Source organism: Oryzias latipes, chromosome 18 (genome assembly GCF_053564925.1).
Source record: "Oryzias latipes strain Hd-rR chromosome 18, Olatipes_Hd-rR_3.1".
In the NCBI taxonomy this organism is placed as follows: domain Eukaryota; kingdom Metazoa; phylum Chordata; class Actinopteri; order Beloniformes; family Adrianichthyidae; genus Oryzias; species Oryzias latipes.
Window position 1 is genome coordinate 35,779,239 of NC_136254.1, and position 16,012 is coordinate 35,795,250.

At 53.2% G+C, this 16,012-nt stretch overlaps 2 protein-coding genes across 5 annotated transcripts; both read right to left on the bottom strand.

Annotated features, from left to right (window-relative positions):
- Window positions 1-3,347: 3,347 nt before the first annotated feature.
- Window positions 3,348-4,562, bottom strand: LOC144987093 (uncharacterized; the record flags this gene model as incomplete). The annotated part of the gene is made up of 1 exon (XM_078936024.1): window positions 3,348-4,562. A coding segment is annotated over exon 1 (1,215 nt), but the record flags the coding sequence as incomplete, so codon positions are not given.
- Window positions 4,563-7,945: 3,383 nt separating this feature from the next.
- Window positions 7,946-15,518, bottom strand: LOC111949311 (uncharacterized). Of its 4 annotated transcripts, none has more exons than XM_023966337.2 (5): window positions 15,369-15,518; window positions 12,713-12,915; window positions 9,962-12,129; window positions 9,679-9,795; window positions 7,946-9,459 (listed from the first exon to the last, which is right to left on the bottom strand). In XM_023966337.2, the coding sequence occupies exons 2-5, from the start codon at window positions 12,800-12,802 to the stop codon at window positions 8,214-8,216; spliced, it is 3,621 nt and encodes a 1,206-aa protein (XP_023822105.1). In that variant the 5' UTR covers window positions 12,803-12,915; window positions 15,369-15,518; the 3' UTR covers window positions 7,946-8,213. The 4 variants fall into 4 exon arrangements, with proteins under 4 accessions (XP_023822105.1, XP_023822104.1, XP_078792940.1 ...); XM_023966336.2 differs by having other exon boundaries at window positions 9,679-9,798; XM_078936814.1 differs by having other exon boundaries at window positions 9,679-9,825.
- Window positions 15,519-16,012: the final 494 nt, after the last annotated feature.

Below are 16,012 nucleotides of genomic sequence, written 5' to 3' on the forward strand. Positions count from 1 at the left end.
AGTAATGATGTGTGTGAGACGAAGAGCGGGCATGAAAACGAACAATCTGTTTTCTCCAGTTTGTGTGAAAATTTTCTGCTGCAAGATGGAAGCTGTGTGTGTTTGTGTGTGTTGTGTACGTGTTGTGTGTGCGTGGGCTTGTCATCTCCATAATGGTGTTGCTATCAGACACAGAGAGAAAGACGGAGAGGCTGGTTGTCCCTGACGACGGTGTGCCGTGTTGCCAGGCAACTGCGCTAACAATGGCCCACCACCAGTGTTCTAGAATGTGGGCGTGGCCTGGGCAGCAGTGGGGGGAGGAGAGCCCGCCACTTCTGACACAAACAAGCGTGAGGCGGGTGAGCGGCGTGTCAGAGCGAGCAGGCCGCGCCGCTCCGGGTTGAAATGTTTCCAAACTGGGGGGTCGGCTGATAAGAGGCAACAATAACAACCCCCCCCCCTGCAGAAAATGACTGACATGAAACCCGTGCTCCCTGACACATGTGCTGCTCACTTCATCCGGGGATCCTCCTATAGATCCTCCTCTGGATTTCTGCAAAGCTCCTCTGAATGTTTGACCAGAGGAGCTTCAGAGGAACCTCCATGGATCTGAACAAGGAGATCCTCAGCACAGAGAACGTGAAGAACAGACACATCCTGAAGGTTTCCTGTAGTCCTGAGTGATGAAGACGCTGTGGCGCTCCGGTCCACCGGGCCTCACCTGTCCCATGTCCTCCTCTGTGAAGCTTCATTAAAGCCGAACAGCGGCTCTGAGCTTCATGCAGGTGGATCTGCTGTTCTCCTCATACAGACCATGGAGACCCTTCAGGAGTCCAAACATCTCCCGGTGGTCTGGAGGAGTCGGTTTCTCTGTGGACGCTCCTCAAAGCTGCTAGAAGGACCGGTTCCAGTTCAGAAAGGCTCAGACCATCCTGGTCCTACAGAACCCAACCGAGTCCATGTCAGCAGATGCTCCTGACCAGACTGTAGAACGAGTCTCTGCTGAACAGAAGGAAGGCTGCAGGTTCAATTCCTGTCTGTCAGGTCGTGTGACGGTGTCTGAATGTGTGTTGACAGGTGAACAGAACTGTAACCGTTTAGGTGGAACTGTAACCGCATCCCAAAGTGATCCAGCTGATGGTCTCAGGACACTTTGGTCTTTCTGGTTCTGCAGGTGGAAACTCACCTCAACTCTGGTTTGAAGAGAACCCTGTGAGGTCAAGGACCATCAGTGGTCCAGTTGGACCGGTAAAGGATGGATGCAGAGGATTCCTACCGGCTGTCTAGTGTTACACGGATGCTGCTAATAATGTTTCAATAAAGGATTCATGTTTATCATTAGATTCAGAAAAAACACTTAGGGACCTTTTTCTTTATTTGTATTTATCCGTCAGACCAGGCTGAAGTCGGCGTCTGATTTTTTTTGTTTCCACTTTGATCTATTTCTGCTAAAATTCAATATTTGAATTTTTCCTGCAGGAATTCTACTGAAGAAAGTTTAAAGCAGCTGCAGACATTTTAGAGGAAGAAGAGAAACTTCAGCCTTAAAGGTTAAACTGAAGCTAAAAAATCAGACTTTAGTTTCCAACAGACCGGTCCCTGACTGGAGAACGCTGCTGCAGGACACGAGGGTCTCCGTTCTCCTGCAGGAGAACTCTGGTCCGGTTCCTGTCAGTGTGAACACAGATGAACTGTTTAGAGGACCCAAAGGTGAACGTCTGAGAGGAGAACAACCCAACAGCAGGAGAACATAGAGGCACAGAACAATCCTACAATTTGGTTCTAAAGAACAGATGTGAGAACAAAATTATAGGTCAACGAGGAGGTTATCCTTTCAATGCCAGAGAACGTGGAGGAGGAGAACGTGGAGGAGAAAATGCAGAAGGGGAACGTAGAGGAGGAGAACGTGCAGGAGGGGAACGTAGAGGAGGAGAACGTGGAGGAGGGGAACGTAGAGGAGGAGAACGTGGAGGAGGAGAACGTAGAGGAGAACATGCAGGAGGGAAACGTAGAGGAGAACGTGCAGGAGGGGAACGTAGAGAAGAACGTAGAGGAGGAGAACGTGGAGGAGGAGAACGTAGAGGAGGAGAACGTGGAGGAGGCGAACGTAGAAGAAAAAGGGAGGAGGAGAACGTGCAGGAAGGGAACGTAGAGAAGAACGTAGAGGAGAACATGCAGGAGGGAAACGTAGAGGAGGGGAACGTGGAAGAGGAGAACGTAGACGAAGAGAACGTGAAGGAGGGGAACGTGGAGGAGAAGATGCAGGAGGGGAACGTAGAGGAAGAGAACGTGGAGGAGGAGAACTTGAAAGAGGGGAACGTGGAGAAGAACGTAGAGGAGAACATGCAGGAGGGGAACGTGGAGGAGGAGAACGTAGAGGAAGAGAACGTGAAGGAGGAGAACGTGGAGGAGAAGATGCAGGAGGGGAACGTAGAGGAAGAGAACGTGGAGGAGGAGAACTTGAAAGAGGGGAACGTGGAGAAGAACGTAGAGGAGAACATGCAGGAGGGAAACGTAGAGGAGAACATAGAGGAGGAGAATGTGGAGGAGGAGAACGTAGAGGAAGAGAACGTGAAGGAGGAAAACGTGGAGGAAGAGAACGTGAAGGAGGAGAACGTCGGGGAGAAGATGCAGGAGGGGAACGTGAAGGAGGAGAACGTGGAGGAAGAGAACGTAGAGGCAGAGAACTTGAAGGAGAACGTGGAGGAGGAGAACGTAGAGGAGATGAACGTGCAGGAGGGGAACGTAGAGAAGAACATAGAGGAGGAGAATGTGGAGGAGGAGAACGTAGAGGAAGAGAACGTGAAGGAGGAAAACGTGGAGGAAGAGAACGTGAAGGAGGAGAACGTAGAGGAGGAGAACGTGCAGGAGGGGAACGTAGAGGAGGAGAACATGGAGGAGGAGAACGTAGAGGAGGAGAACATGCAGGAGGGAAACGTAGAGGAGAACGTGCAGGAGGGGAACGTAGAGAAGAACGTAGAGGAGGAGAACGTGGAGGAGGAGAACATAGAGGAGGAGAACGTGGAGGAGGAGAACGTAGAAGAAAAAGGGAGGAGGAGAACGTGCAGGAGGGGAACGTAGAGAAGAACGTAGAGGAGAACATGCAGGAGGGAAACGTAGAGGAGGGGAACGTGGAAGAGGAGAACGTAGACGAAGAGAACGTGAAGGAGGGGAACGTGGAGGAGAAGATGCAGGAGGGGAACGTAGAGGAAGAGAACGTGGAGGAGGAGAACTTGAAAGAGGGGAACGTGGAGAAGAACGTAGAGGAGAACATGCAGGAGGGGAACGTGGAGGAGGAGAACGTAGAGGAAGAGAACGTGAAGGAGGAGAACGTGGAGGAGAAGATGCAGGGAACGTAGAGGAAGAGAACGTGGAGGAGGAGAACTTGAAAGAGGGGAACGTGGAGAAGAACGTAGAGGAGAACATGCAGGAGGGAAACGTAGAGGAGAACATAGAGGAGGAGAATGTGGAGGAGGAGAACGTAGATGAAGAGAACGTGAAGGAGGAAAACGTGGAGGAAGAGAACGTGAAGGAGGAGAACGTCGGGGAGAAGATGCAGGAGGGGAACGTGAAGGAGGAGAACGTGGAGGAAGAGAACGTAGAGGAAGAGAACTTGAAGGAGAACGTGGAGGAGGAGAACGTAGAGGAGATGAACGTAGAGAAGAACATAGAGGAGGAGAATGTGGAGGAGGAGAACGTAGAGAAGAACATAGAGGAGGAGAATGTGGAGGAGGAGAACGTAGAGGAAGAGAACGTGAAGGAGGAAAACGTGGAGGAAGAGAACGTGAAGGAGGAGAACGTCGGGGAGAAGATGCAGGAGGGGAACGTGAAGGAGGAGAACGTGGAGGAAGAGAACGTAGAGGAAGAGAACTTGAAAGAGAACGTGAAGGAGGAGAACGTGGAGGAAGAGAACGTAGAGGAAGAGAACTTGAAGGAGAACGTGAAGGAGGAGAACGTGGAGGAAGAGAACGTGAAGGAGGAAAACGTGGAGGAAGAGAACGTGAAGGAGGAGAACGTCGGGGAGAAGATGCAGGAGGGGAACGTGAAGGAGGAGAACGTGGAGGAAGAGAACGTGAAGGAGGAAAACGTGGAGGAAGAGAACGTAGAGGAAGAGAACTTGAAGGAGAACGTGAAGGAGGAGAACGTGGAGGAAGAGAACGTGGAGGAGGAGAATGTAGAGGAGGAGAATGTAGAAGAGGAGAACGTAGAGGAGGAGAACGTGGAGGAGGGGAACGTAGAGGAAGAGAACTTGAAGGAGAACGTGGAGGAGGGGAACGTAGAGAAGAACATAGAGGAGGAGAATGTGGAGGAGGAGAACGTCGGGGAGAAGATGCAGGAGGGGAACGTGAAGGAGGAGAACGTAGAGGAAGAGAACGTGGAGGAGGAGAACTTGAAAGAGGGGAACGTGGAGAAGAACGTAGAGGAGAACATGCAGGAGGGGAACGTGGAGGAGGAGAACGTAGAGGAAGAGAACGTGAAGGAGGAGAACGTGGAGGAGAAGATGCAGGGAACGTAGAGGAAGAGAACGTGGAGGAGGAGAACTTGAAAGAGGGGAACGTGGAGAAGAACGTAGAGGAGAACATGCAGGAGGGAAACGTAGAGGAGAACATAGAGGAGGAGAATGTGGAGGAGGAGAACGTAGATGAAGAGAACGTGAAGGAGGAAAACGTGGAGGAAGAGAACGTGAAGGAGGAGAACGTCGGGGAGAAGATGCAGGAGGGGAACGTGAAGGAGGAGAACGTGGAGGAAGAGAACGTAGAGGAAGAGAACTTGAAGGAGAACGTGGAGGAGGAGAACGTAGAGGAGATGAACGTAGAGAAGAACATAGAGGAGGAGAATGTGGAGGAGGAGAACGTAGAGAAGAACATAGAGGAGGAGAACGTAGAGGAAGAGAACGTGAAGGAGGAAAACGTGGAGGAAGAGAACGTGAAGGAGGAGAACGTCGGGGAGAAGATGCAGGAGGGGAACGTGAAGGAGGAGAACGTGGAGGAAGAGAACGTAGAGGAAGAGAACTTGAAAGAGAACGTGAAGGAGGAGAACGTGGAGGAAGAGAACGTAGAGGAAGAGAACTTGAAGGAGAACGTGAAGGAGGAGAACGTGGAGGAAGAGAACGTGAAGGAGGAAAACGTGGAGGAAGAGAACGTGAAGGAGGAGAACGTCGGGGAGAAGATGCAGGAGGGGAACGTGAAGGAGGAGAACGTGGAGGAAGAGAACGTGAAGGAGGAAAACGTGGAGGAAGAGAACGTAGAGGAAGAGAACTTGAAGGAGAACGTGAAGGAGGAGAACGTGGAGGAAGAGAACGTGGAGGAGGAGAATGTAGAGGAGGAGAATGTAGAAGAGGAGAACGTAGAGGAGGAGAACGTGGAGGAGGGGAACGTAGAGGAAGAGAACTTGAAGGAGAACGTGGAGGAGGGGAACGTAGAGAAGAACATAGAGGAGGAGAATGTGGAGGAGGAGAACGTCGGGGAGAAGATGCAGGAGGGGAACGTGAAGGAGGAGAACGTGGAGGAAGAGAACGTGAAGGAGGAAAACGTGGAGGAAGAGAACGTAGAGGAAGAGAACTTGAAGGAGAACGTGAAGGAGGAGAACGTGGAGGAAGAGAACGTGGAGGAGGAGAATGTAGAGGAGGAGAATGTAGAAGAGGAGAACGTAGAGGAGGAGAATGTGGAGGAGGAGAACGTAGAGAAGAACATAGAGGAGGAGAATGTGGAGGAGGAGAACGTAGAGGAAGAGAACGTGAAGGAGGAAAACGTGGAGGAAGAGAACGTGAAGGAGGAGAACGTCGGGGAGAAGATGCAGGAGGGGAACGTGAAGGAGGAGAACGTGGAGGAAGAGAACGTAGAGGAAGAGAACTTGAAAGAGAACGTGAAGGAGGAGAACGTGGAGGAAGAGAACGTAGAGGAAGAGAACTTGAAGGAGAACGTGAAGGAGAACGTGGAGGAGGAGAACGTAGAGGAAGAGAACGTGAAGGAGGAAAACGTGGAGGAAGAGAACGTAGAGGAAGAGAACTTGAAGGAGAACGTGAAGGAGGAGAACGTGGAGGAAGAGAACGTGGAGGAGGAGAATGTAGAGGAAGAGAACGTGAAGGAGGAAAACGTGGAGGAAGAGAACGTGAAGGAGGAGAACGTCGGGGAGAAGATGCAGGAGGGGAACGTGAAGGAGGAGAACGTGGAGGAAGAGAACGTGAAGGAGGAAAACGTGGAGGAAGAGAACGTAGAGGAAGAGAACTTGAAGGAGAACGTGAAGGAGGAGAACGTGGAGGAAGAGAACGTGGAGGAGGAGAATGTAGAGGAGGAGAATGTAGAAGAGGAGAACGTAGAGGAGGAGAACGTGGAGGAGGGGAACGTAGAGGAAGAGAACTTGCAAGAGGGGAACGTGGAGGAGGAGAATGTAGAGGAGGAGAATGTAGAAGAGGAGAACGTAGAGGAGGGGAACATGCAGGAGGGGAACGTGGAGAAGAACGTAGAGGAGGAGAACGTGCAGGAGGGGAACGTGGAGGAGGGGAACGTGGAGGAGGGGAACGTCTGGGATCTGATCATCTGGGAACCCAAAGATCAGGTTCTGCTGAAAACTCAAGAACTTTCCTCAGGCTCAGAGGAGTCCAGCTGCTGATCTGACAGAACCACGGAGAACCTCAGCAGCCTTTGGTGGAACCAAAGCGTTTGGATCTTCCCAAACAGAAGAAAGAAAGAGATGAAGGAAGGGACTGGGAGGAGGAAGATGTGCTGATCTCCTCTGATGAATGTCTGCGTTTGTGCAGGAGGAACCTCCAAAGGAGTCCAGACGTTCTCGCTTACTCCTCGCAGGAACCTCCTCTCAGGATAAACATGGAGAACCTTTAACATCCCTGAAAATGTTCCTGATTTCCCGGGATCATTTGTTCCCGTGAGGAGCGTCTCCTCCTGGGACTGGAGGAGGACTTGGCGGGGCTCCACCACGGAGCGCGGCGTGTTTAACAGCCATTTAATCGCAGCCTGATAGGCTTAATTAGCGCCGCGGCGCCCGTCCCCATCGCCGCCACCGCTCCCCTGAGCCTCATTACCCCGCTCAGTTTCTGCCAGGAGGAAGAGGAGGAGGTGAAGGGAGAACAGGAGCAAGTGAGGAGGAGATCCCCCTCTGGTGGTCAGAACACAAACTGCACCCATCTGTTTAGTTTTTAAACCTTTGGTTCAGTTCTGGTCAAACGCGGTGGTGGGAGGCTGATAATGTGGGAACTTTCTGTGGATGAAGGTCCTCCTTCAGGAGGTGAAGTTCAGACTCAACATGAATACGCACCAGCGGTTTATATACTCGGCGGCCCTGTGGTAGAGTGTCCACCCTGACACTAACAAGTCATGGGTCCAAATCCTCAGATGAATGATTCCAAAGACTCTAAAAATGAGATGAACTCCCCCCCTTCAAAACTCAGCGCAAGGGGTGGGGGGTTAACCACCAAATGGCCCCCAACCCCTCCCCCAGGGGAGAACTTGAACGTTGAGAACGTTCTCCACTGAGATGTGTGACAAAAAACGGGACGACACAATGAAACTGCTAGCTTAGGCGCTACATTAGCTTGGAAACGCTAACAGTGCGACATTTATGCTAGCATGTCAAAAAACGTCTGACGTCATTTTCTAAACCAAAGGTCCGATTGACGGAACCGCTGACACTAAAGCTCCCCCCAGGTCCAGAGACCAGCCGAGTCAGCAGAACCCATGAAGAACCACCACCAGAAAAAGATGCAGGACAACAGAACCTCCGATCGGTCAGGAGAGTCCAAACGGTGAAAAAAACAAAAAGACTAAAGGATAACCAGAACCGAATGCTGACGCGTCAAAGAACCCAGAACCTTCTGCACCAGAACCTCATTCAGGTTCTGTACTGAACATAAAGCCGCAGGCTAACCTGGAGGAAAGGTTCTGTCTTCTCTGTCGCCTCAGGGTTCTGTTCAGAACCAGAACCGAGCGGTGCAATAAAGAACCCGGACTCAGGTGTTGGTAGCGTTTATTTAAAGACCTGACAGGAACGGACCTTCACCAGGAGATCTAAGGCCAGAACCACAGAACTCACAGAAAAGCAGCAGAACTGATCTCTGGTTCTGATAGGACGGTTGATGGTTCTGGTTCCGGCTCGTTTGGTCCCAGCTTTCCTGCGTTTGGCGGGTCCTCCATCTTTCATGGAGACAATAGATGCAAACAGTAGAAAAAATAAATATTTCAGAAAAAGTCTCAGAAGCAAAGCGGTTCTGGTTCTGGTCAGCTGGGTTCAGACTGTCTGAGGGCATCTGGAAGTCTGTGGGGGGGTGAGGTGTCGGCCTCAGCCCTGAACTTCCTGGGAAGCGGGTGGGGGTCGGAGGTGGGGGGCATTAAGGCCGTGTGGTTCAGGAGGCGGTCCAAACGGAAGTCGGCGGGGGGGTCAGGACTGTTCCGGTCCTGGGGCTGATCTGCATTGTAGGCGGGAGAGGGGGTGCCGTATGGGGGCCGGGGGCTAACTGGGTGGGGGTCGGGGGCATTCAGGACTGAGCGGAGTCTGCTCAGCATCTCAGAAAGCTCCTCCCCCTTTGGGGCTGGCAGACAGTTGGTGGGCGGGGCTAAAACGGGCCTGCAGGTCACTCCTGAGAGAAAGTCTCCGCCCACAGCAGCAGCACAGCTGGGGGGGTGGAGGACGGTGGAGGTAGAGTCAGTGTGGGGGGGTGAATGGAGGCGAAAGGAGGGGGAAGGGTAAACAGAAAGTGGGGGGTCATACGAGGAGCTGCTTGTTTTCTCAGAACTGGGGGGGCTGGGATCAGAGCCACAGGAGGGGAGGGGCTGGGTGTGGGGGCCAAGCCCAGCCTTCAGGGGGGGTCTCTTTAGCGTCACAAAGTGGGGGATGGTTGGGCCCTCCCCCAGTAGCGGGGGCTCAGAGGGGCGGGTCTTACTGGGAGACAGGGGGGGCCACTGAGGACAGCCAGCGTCTTTGTGTTTCAAGGGGGGCGGGGTGTTCCTGCTGTGCGGTTGGATGGGACCGGCCCATTTGGGGAGGGGGGGTGCGTCCCTGCACTTGCTGTCTGTATCTGTAGGGGGGGGTGGTATGGTTGGGGAGAGGGGGATTAGTGGGGGGGATAACACCCCACTCCCCCCAGGTCCGGTGCCGTCGGGTTCTGCTTTGGGGGTGGGGGCCCGGCTTGTGTCAGCACCTTCAGTGTCGGCTGCTGTGATTGGTCCGTCCTCGCCGGCGCCTTCCACCTTCTCCACATCCACGTCGCTCTCGCTCTGGATGTCAATGCGGCTCTGGGACCGACCCGCCAGCTCCGGATCGGACCCCTCTGAACCCGGATCCAAAATGTTGGCAGGAAGTTCCCCGACGTCCAGAGCCCGGCCCACGCCGGCCGAGTGCGCCAGAGAGAGGGGGGGGAGGTCGGAGAAGTCGACGGTCTGCTGGCTGCTGAGCGGGCTGCTGCTGGCGCTGTTGTGGGCGGGGCCAGGGCTGCTGTCACTGTCCAGAGTGATGATGACGGGGGGGCTGCGGGGAGAGCGAGCGTTAGAAACAGAACCTTGATGACCACTGCGGGTCAGAACCTCTGTCGCCTCCTGCTGGTTCTGCTGCTCATCTGGATCAGGTGAGTCCAGTCAAAACCTTCAACCACCTGATCCAGCCAATCAGCAGAGACGGGGGGGGGGGTGTCAACAGAGAGGGGGCGGGGTCAGCAGGAGGCGGATGGGCCTGGACGGCGTTTCTTACCTGCTGAGCTGCGTCCTGCGCTGCCGTTTCCTGCGGCGTCTGAGTGGCGTCTGCGTGGAGCTGGCCACGCCCTCGTAGATGATCTCCACGCTGGGACTGCGCTCCTCCCTGGACCTCCTGCTGCAGACAGACAGGAGGAGTTTGGACCTGAGCGTCAGTCAGAACAAACAGTTCTGGTTCTGACAGACCTTCCTGCTGCTGCAATGAGGCGACAGAATCTGCAGAACTTTGCTCAAAGGTTTGTGGCAGACAAAACCTCAGGGCCGTCACATGATTTCCTCACCTCTGGACGCTGTCGGTCGCCCACTTAGACTCCTCCCTCTGGCTCCTCTTCTTCTTCTTCTTCCTTGAATTCTTGCCTCCCTTCGGCCTCCATGACGGGTCTTTGGCGTCGGCGTCCAGATGGCGGCTCTTGTACTTCCGCTTCCCGCCGGGTTTCTCCGCCTGGTGAGGCCGCTCAGCGGGGGAAAGCGTGGGGGTGGGCGGCGTTCGTGGAGGTGGGGAGGAGCAGAGAGGCGACGAGGAGGAGGAGCAGGAAGGAGTGGACACGAGTGAGGAGAGCGGGGACACCTGGGCGCCACGCAGCTCCCAGGTGGGGTCGGGGGAGGAGTCTGAGCTGGAGAGCGGCGAGCAGCGGCGCAGCATGGGGGGGTAAATGGAGCGGTTGGGGTTGCAGAGAGTGCCGCTCTTCCTCCCGCAGCCCCCCCTCTGTGATTTGGTCCTCCTCTCTCTGCATGCAGACTTCCCCTCCCTCGAGGCGCCACCGGGCCCTCGCCATGGGGGCGTGGCCGGGCTGAGCGAGCGCAGAGAACTGCGGCTGCCCTCGGAGCTTCCCGACCACGAGCGAACGCGACAGGCCGCCGCTCCCTCAGAGGTCCTCTGAGCTTCCGGCACCTCCTTGCAGTCGGTGGATGTGGAGGGAGGAGCGGGGGGAGTGCAGGTGGTGGGAGGTGCAGATTTCTCCTCAGGCTCCGCCTCCTTCTTCTGCTCCTCCTCCTCTGAGTCGGAAGACAGCTGGACGAGCTCGGGGGTGCGCTCCGCGATCGGCTTTTTGTATCCCACGATCTCACACTCCTCCCCCTCCTCCTCCCCCGTCCTTGCTGGCTCCTCATTGGGTGGCTCCTGGTGGGCGGGGCTGAATGAGTTGTGCTGAGGCGATGGCTCAGCAGTGGAGTAGGAGGGGCCTGGAGTCTCGTCGTCCCAGCCTGATTGGCTGAGGCAGCTTCCCGACTGGATGACATCATCGCTGGCGCCCAGGGACCGCCCCCCCCTGTCCCCCTCCTCCTCTGAGATGGCGATGACGGAGCTGCTGTTGGAGGAGCTGCTCAGGCCGTCCAGCTCCAGGGTGCCGGGCAGCGGCTCGTACTCCGCCTGCATGTCGTAGCTGTCCATGGCGAGCGGCGAGCGGGCGAAGCTGAGCAGCTCGTGCAGGAAGTGCTCGGTGCGGCCCAGGAGGAAGGGCCGCAGCTCCTCCTCCATGGCGGCGGTGTCGTCCAGGCCGTGGCACGCCATGCGCTCCATGACGATGCGCTGGACGATGTCCACCAAGGTGGCGTGCGCGCCGTACAGCACCTTCAGCTCCCGGCGGACCCAGCGCCGCAGTCTGTTCAGGTGGGCGGGGTTCTGGCGGAAGCTCTCTGCTGTGATGTCACGCTGGCCTTCGAGGCCGGTCACCCCGGCAACGCCGCGGACCCGTATTCCGTGGCGGTAGAGGGTGCGGCGGTAAGCCAGCCTCTGCCTCTTCAGCCGCTGCCTCGCCGCCAGCAGGTTTACGTGGCGCCGGCGAGCGCGCTCACTGGTGGTGCTGAAGTTCAGGAGTGCGGTGGAGGGAGGCGAGGGCGTGACGGGAAGATGGCGGGAGCCGAGGTACCACTCCCACAACCCTGTTCTGTCCTCCGCCGCTCCGGCCCTGGCTGCCCGCTCCCTCCTCCGCCTCCGGGTGGCGGTCTCCCTGCCGTCCTCCGCCTGGTGCCTCCTCAGCATCAGCCGCATGTGGTGGTCGCTCCGCGCCGCCATGGCCGCCACCATGGCGACGGTGGCCGCCACGCTGCTGTGGGGGGGCGCGGGCTGCGGCGTGTACTCCTTGAAGTCGTCCTCGGCGCGGACGGAGTGCAGGATGGAGGAGAAGGGCTGCTTGCAGAGCGGACACTCCGCCTTGTTGTGCGACCACTCCTGGATGCAGGGGAAGCAGAAGCGGTGCAGGCAGCGGTCCAGGTACGCCAGGTTGTTGAAGCGGTCCAGGCAGATGGGGCACTTGGAGTCCGGCGACGTCTCCTCCACCGCTATGGCCGCCCGCAGGGAGGAGGAGGAGGCGGCGGCTGCTTTGTTCTTCCTCCTGCTGCTGGTCCGGGTGGCCCCTCGGGTCTCCACTCCCGGACCATCGCCTCCTCCTGAGGGACCAGCAGCGGCGTTGTCACGGCGACGCAGCTTCATCCTGGTGGGCGCCATCACCTGAGCAACAGAATCAGTACAACCAAACACTCACTTTCTGTTTCACGTTCATGTGACGGCCCAGAAAACTGACCTTTGACCCGTCTGTACATTCAGAACCGGGAACAGCAGCATCTGGATCCGACACTTAAACCGGATCCCGATTGTAACCCTCATAGAAACGGAGGAGGTTCGGTTCTGTTACCATCATGCTGCAGCTCTAAAGAAGCTAGCAGCCGGAAGCTAACACAGAGTTAGCTCCGCTATATCGCACGTGAACTTCAGCTCAGTACACCTCAGAATGTTTGTGTTGTTGTTGTTTTTATAAACAAGGTTGCGTGAAAATCTACACGTACAAAGAAGAAACTGCTATTAAAAATAGAAGGACAGACGGAGAAAAAGCTTCCTCACTAACATGCTAGCTAGTTAGCTCCTAGCTATAGCTAGCTAACCGGTGAAAACGAGCGTCTAAACTATTAAACCGGTTCGGTTTCTAGTTTTTAACCAAACATGTAAACACTGAAACCAGCCTCTAACATGTAACGCCTCTCTCCCGCTACACCGATCTATCTGTGATGACTTAGCATGAAGCTAGCTGCCGGACCTCTGCTGGGGTCTCCGCGGGCTCCGGCTGCTCCTCCGCTGCCTTCCTCCTCCTCTTCCTCCGGGAAGAGCCCCTCGCCGTGAGCGGCATCCGCGAGCGCGGCTCCGCTCCTCCAGGCTCCCAGATTCCGGTTTCGCTTAGAGCCCCGCGATGGACCGAAGCATTGGCGGCGCGTGATCCCGTCCGAACCGAGTTGCACGACACTGGAGAAGAAACACAAGCCGCGGTGCATGATGGGTAGGGGGAAGAACAGCATGAGCTTCTGGTCTGATCACGAAGATCGTGAAATTTACACACGTCCTACTCGTGAACCATCATGAACCGGTTTAATTAAACATGAATTTAAAATCTTAAATGTGATTGGAATTATTTTTCTAACCCATTTTAATTATTAAATCATAATACAGACATTTTATAAAACTTACCATATGCTTCTTTATCCAATCACACCAATCTGAAAATGTTTTGATGCTTAGTGATTACCAAAAGTTCTGGAAGGAGGTCAATACTATGAATAATCGTAAAACTTCATTGCCATCCAACATTGAAGGTGTATGTGGTGTAGATAATGTTGCTGATTTATGGCGAAAACATTATTCTGACCTGCTTAACTCGGTAAAAAGTCGTGCAGTTTCTATTGACAATGTGGATCTTCCTGACACAATGGTGATTTGTGTAAGTGAGATTCAAGATGCAATTTTAAAGATAAAAGAAGACAAAGCCTGTGGTCTAGATGACATCACAGTCGAGCATTTGAAATATTCAAGCTTTAAATTACTGCCCCTGCTGGCCATGTGTTTCACTGGCTTTTAACCCATGGAGTCTTGCCTGATTCAATTCTCTCAGTTGTATTGATTCCCGTCATTAAAGACAAGGCCGCCAGTTTAAATAGTCTGTTGAATTACTGACCTTTCCAGCAACATTTCAAAAAATTTTAGAATATGTTTTATTGACTAGACTCGAAGTGCATCTTTTAACAAGTGAGAATCAATCTGGTTTTAAAAAAAGCCTCGGCACTGATATGTGTATCTACGCGTTACAGGAAATAGTCGGGAAATCCCTGCATCTGAATACATCTGTATGTTTGTGCTTTATTGGTGCCATTAAGGCTTTTGACAGGGTCAACCACCTCAAGCTTTTCCAGAAGCTAATCAATCGAGGAGTGCCCAAATATCTGGTACGATTCCTGGCTTTCTGCTACGCTAATCAAACAATGGTAGTCAAATGGGGCAATGTCTTATCTGAGCCTTTTAATGTAAGCAATGGTGTTCAACAGGGGGGGGGGGGGGGGTCCTCTCTCCATTTCTATTCAATGTGTATATTCATGACCTATCCACTAATCTGAATCTGTGCAAAACTGGGTGTGTTGTTGGATGTCTCACCTTTAATCATCTCATGTACGCTGATGACCTTGTCATTTTTAGCCCCTACAGTGCTGGATTACAAACACTTTTAAAAGTTTGTTCTGACTATAGCAGAGACTTTGATATAAACTACAATCCCTCCAAAAGCAAAGTGATGATCGTAAGGACCAAAGACGACAGAAATGTAAACTTTCCTGTTTTTAAGCTTTGTGGAACGCCTCTGGAACAAACCTCATCTATCAAATACTTTGGACATTTCATTACTGATGGTTGGAGGGATGATAGAGACATTCAGAGACAGTACTGTAAACTCTATGCTCAGGCAAACATGCTGATGAGAAAATTCAGTACATGTTCTCTTCAAGTGAAGTGTTCGCTGTTCAGAGCTCACTGCACTCCTCTGTATACGGTCCTCTTTGGTGGAACTATGGACGAGGGACATTCCATAGATTCCTAGTGGCCTATAATGATGCCTTTAGGCTTCTGCTACAGGTGCCCAGGTGGTACAGAGCCAGTCAGCTGTTTGTGGACGCTCACATCCCCACCTGTGAAGCTCTACTGCGTAAGCTAACATACGGCCTTATGGAACGCCTGGAAAAATCTAAGAACTCAGTTATCATGTCTCTGACTGACCCCAAAAGAAGCTCATGCCGCTACACTTCTGCCCTGAGGAAACACTGGATACAGCCATTATACTCTTTTTAATTTTCTTTTAATCTTTCTGTGTGATAACTGTAATTCCTGGTTGTTTATACACTTTTTATGTGGTAAATGGTTCCAATAACACCATCAGTGGTTTACAAATGTTTACAGATGAATTCGACATAATAGAATAATAAAGAGTTTTCCAGCCAAAATCTGACTTTATTTTCCTACCTTTAGTGGTTGATTTTTGTCAAAGTGAAGCTCTGTCTCCAGAGAAGAGTAGAAAAAAACAGCAGAAAGCTGCTACTGCAGAGACCTTAAAATGAGGCGAAGTGAGACTCTGTCCTCCATTCTGCTTTGTGATGACGTTTTCCGTACTGCCCTCTAGCGGCTGATGACAGAACAACAGCTGGTCCCGGAGAAACGTCCGTTTAACGTTCAGCGGTTGTAGTTTAACGTTAGAATCACCGCAAAAAGTGGATCTAATTGTTTTTTAAATATCGAGATTTAACAAAACAAAAACTGGGAAACCCAAGGGAAGCTTTTGATTGGCTGTTCAATTGTTTTACCGCTAGAGGGCGAAATCGAGCCTAAGTCACCAAGACACGGCGCAGAGAAGAGAAAGAGAAGAAGAACCGTAAACAAACCGAGCGGAACGTCAGCTTCACCGTCCGTCCTCCGCGGCTGGAAGGAGATGCAGACGCTCAGCAGACGGACTTTGGACAGGATCCAGTCCACGGTAAAGTCTTCTGACCGGATCTCGCCGGGTTAGCCGGGAGCTAACGGGATTAGCATTTAGCTCATGTAGCGGCTGAGAGAGACGCATAAATCACAGACGTTTCTATAAATTATTTTTGTTTTTAACCAACACATGAGACACAACAACGGTTCTGAAATGTCCAAAAAAGCTTTAAAAAATAAACAACTATCTGGGATTTGCATTTTTATTTTTGAGCTGAAACCGCAGGATATGACGTAAAACTATTTCATGGTTCCGTGTCCCGCAGGTTCTGTTGGCCGTGGTGGTTCTGTCCTGGTCTTATGTGATCTACGCCGGCAGGGTGGCGGCCCAGTGGATGCTGGAGAAAAGGACTGGGGTCCAGAACTGAGGAAGACCTGGATCCTCAGGAGCTGGAGGTCCAGAACCTGCTGGAGACCCAGAACCTGCTGGAGACCCAGAACCTGCTGGAGGCCCAGAACCTGCTGGAGGTCCAGAACCTCCTGCAGAGCCAGAATCTGCTGGAGGCCCAGAACCTGCTGGAGGTCCAGAACCTCCTGCAGACCCAGAATC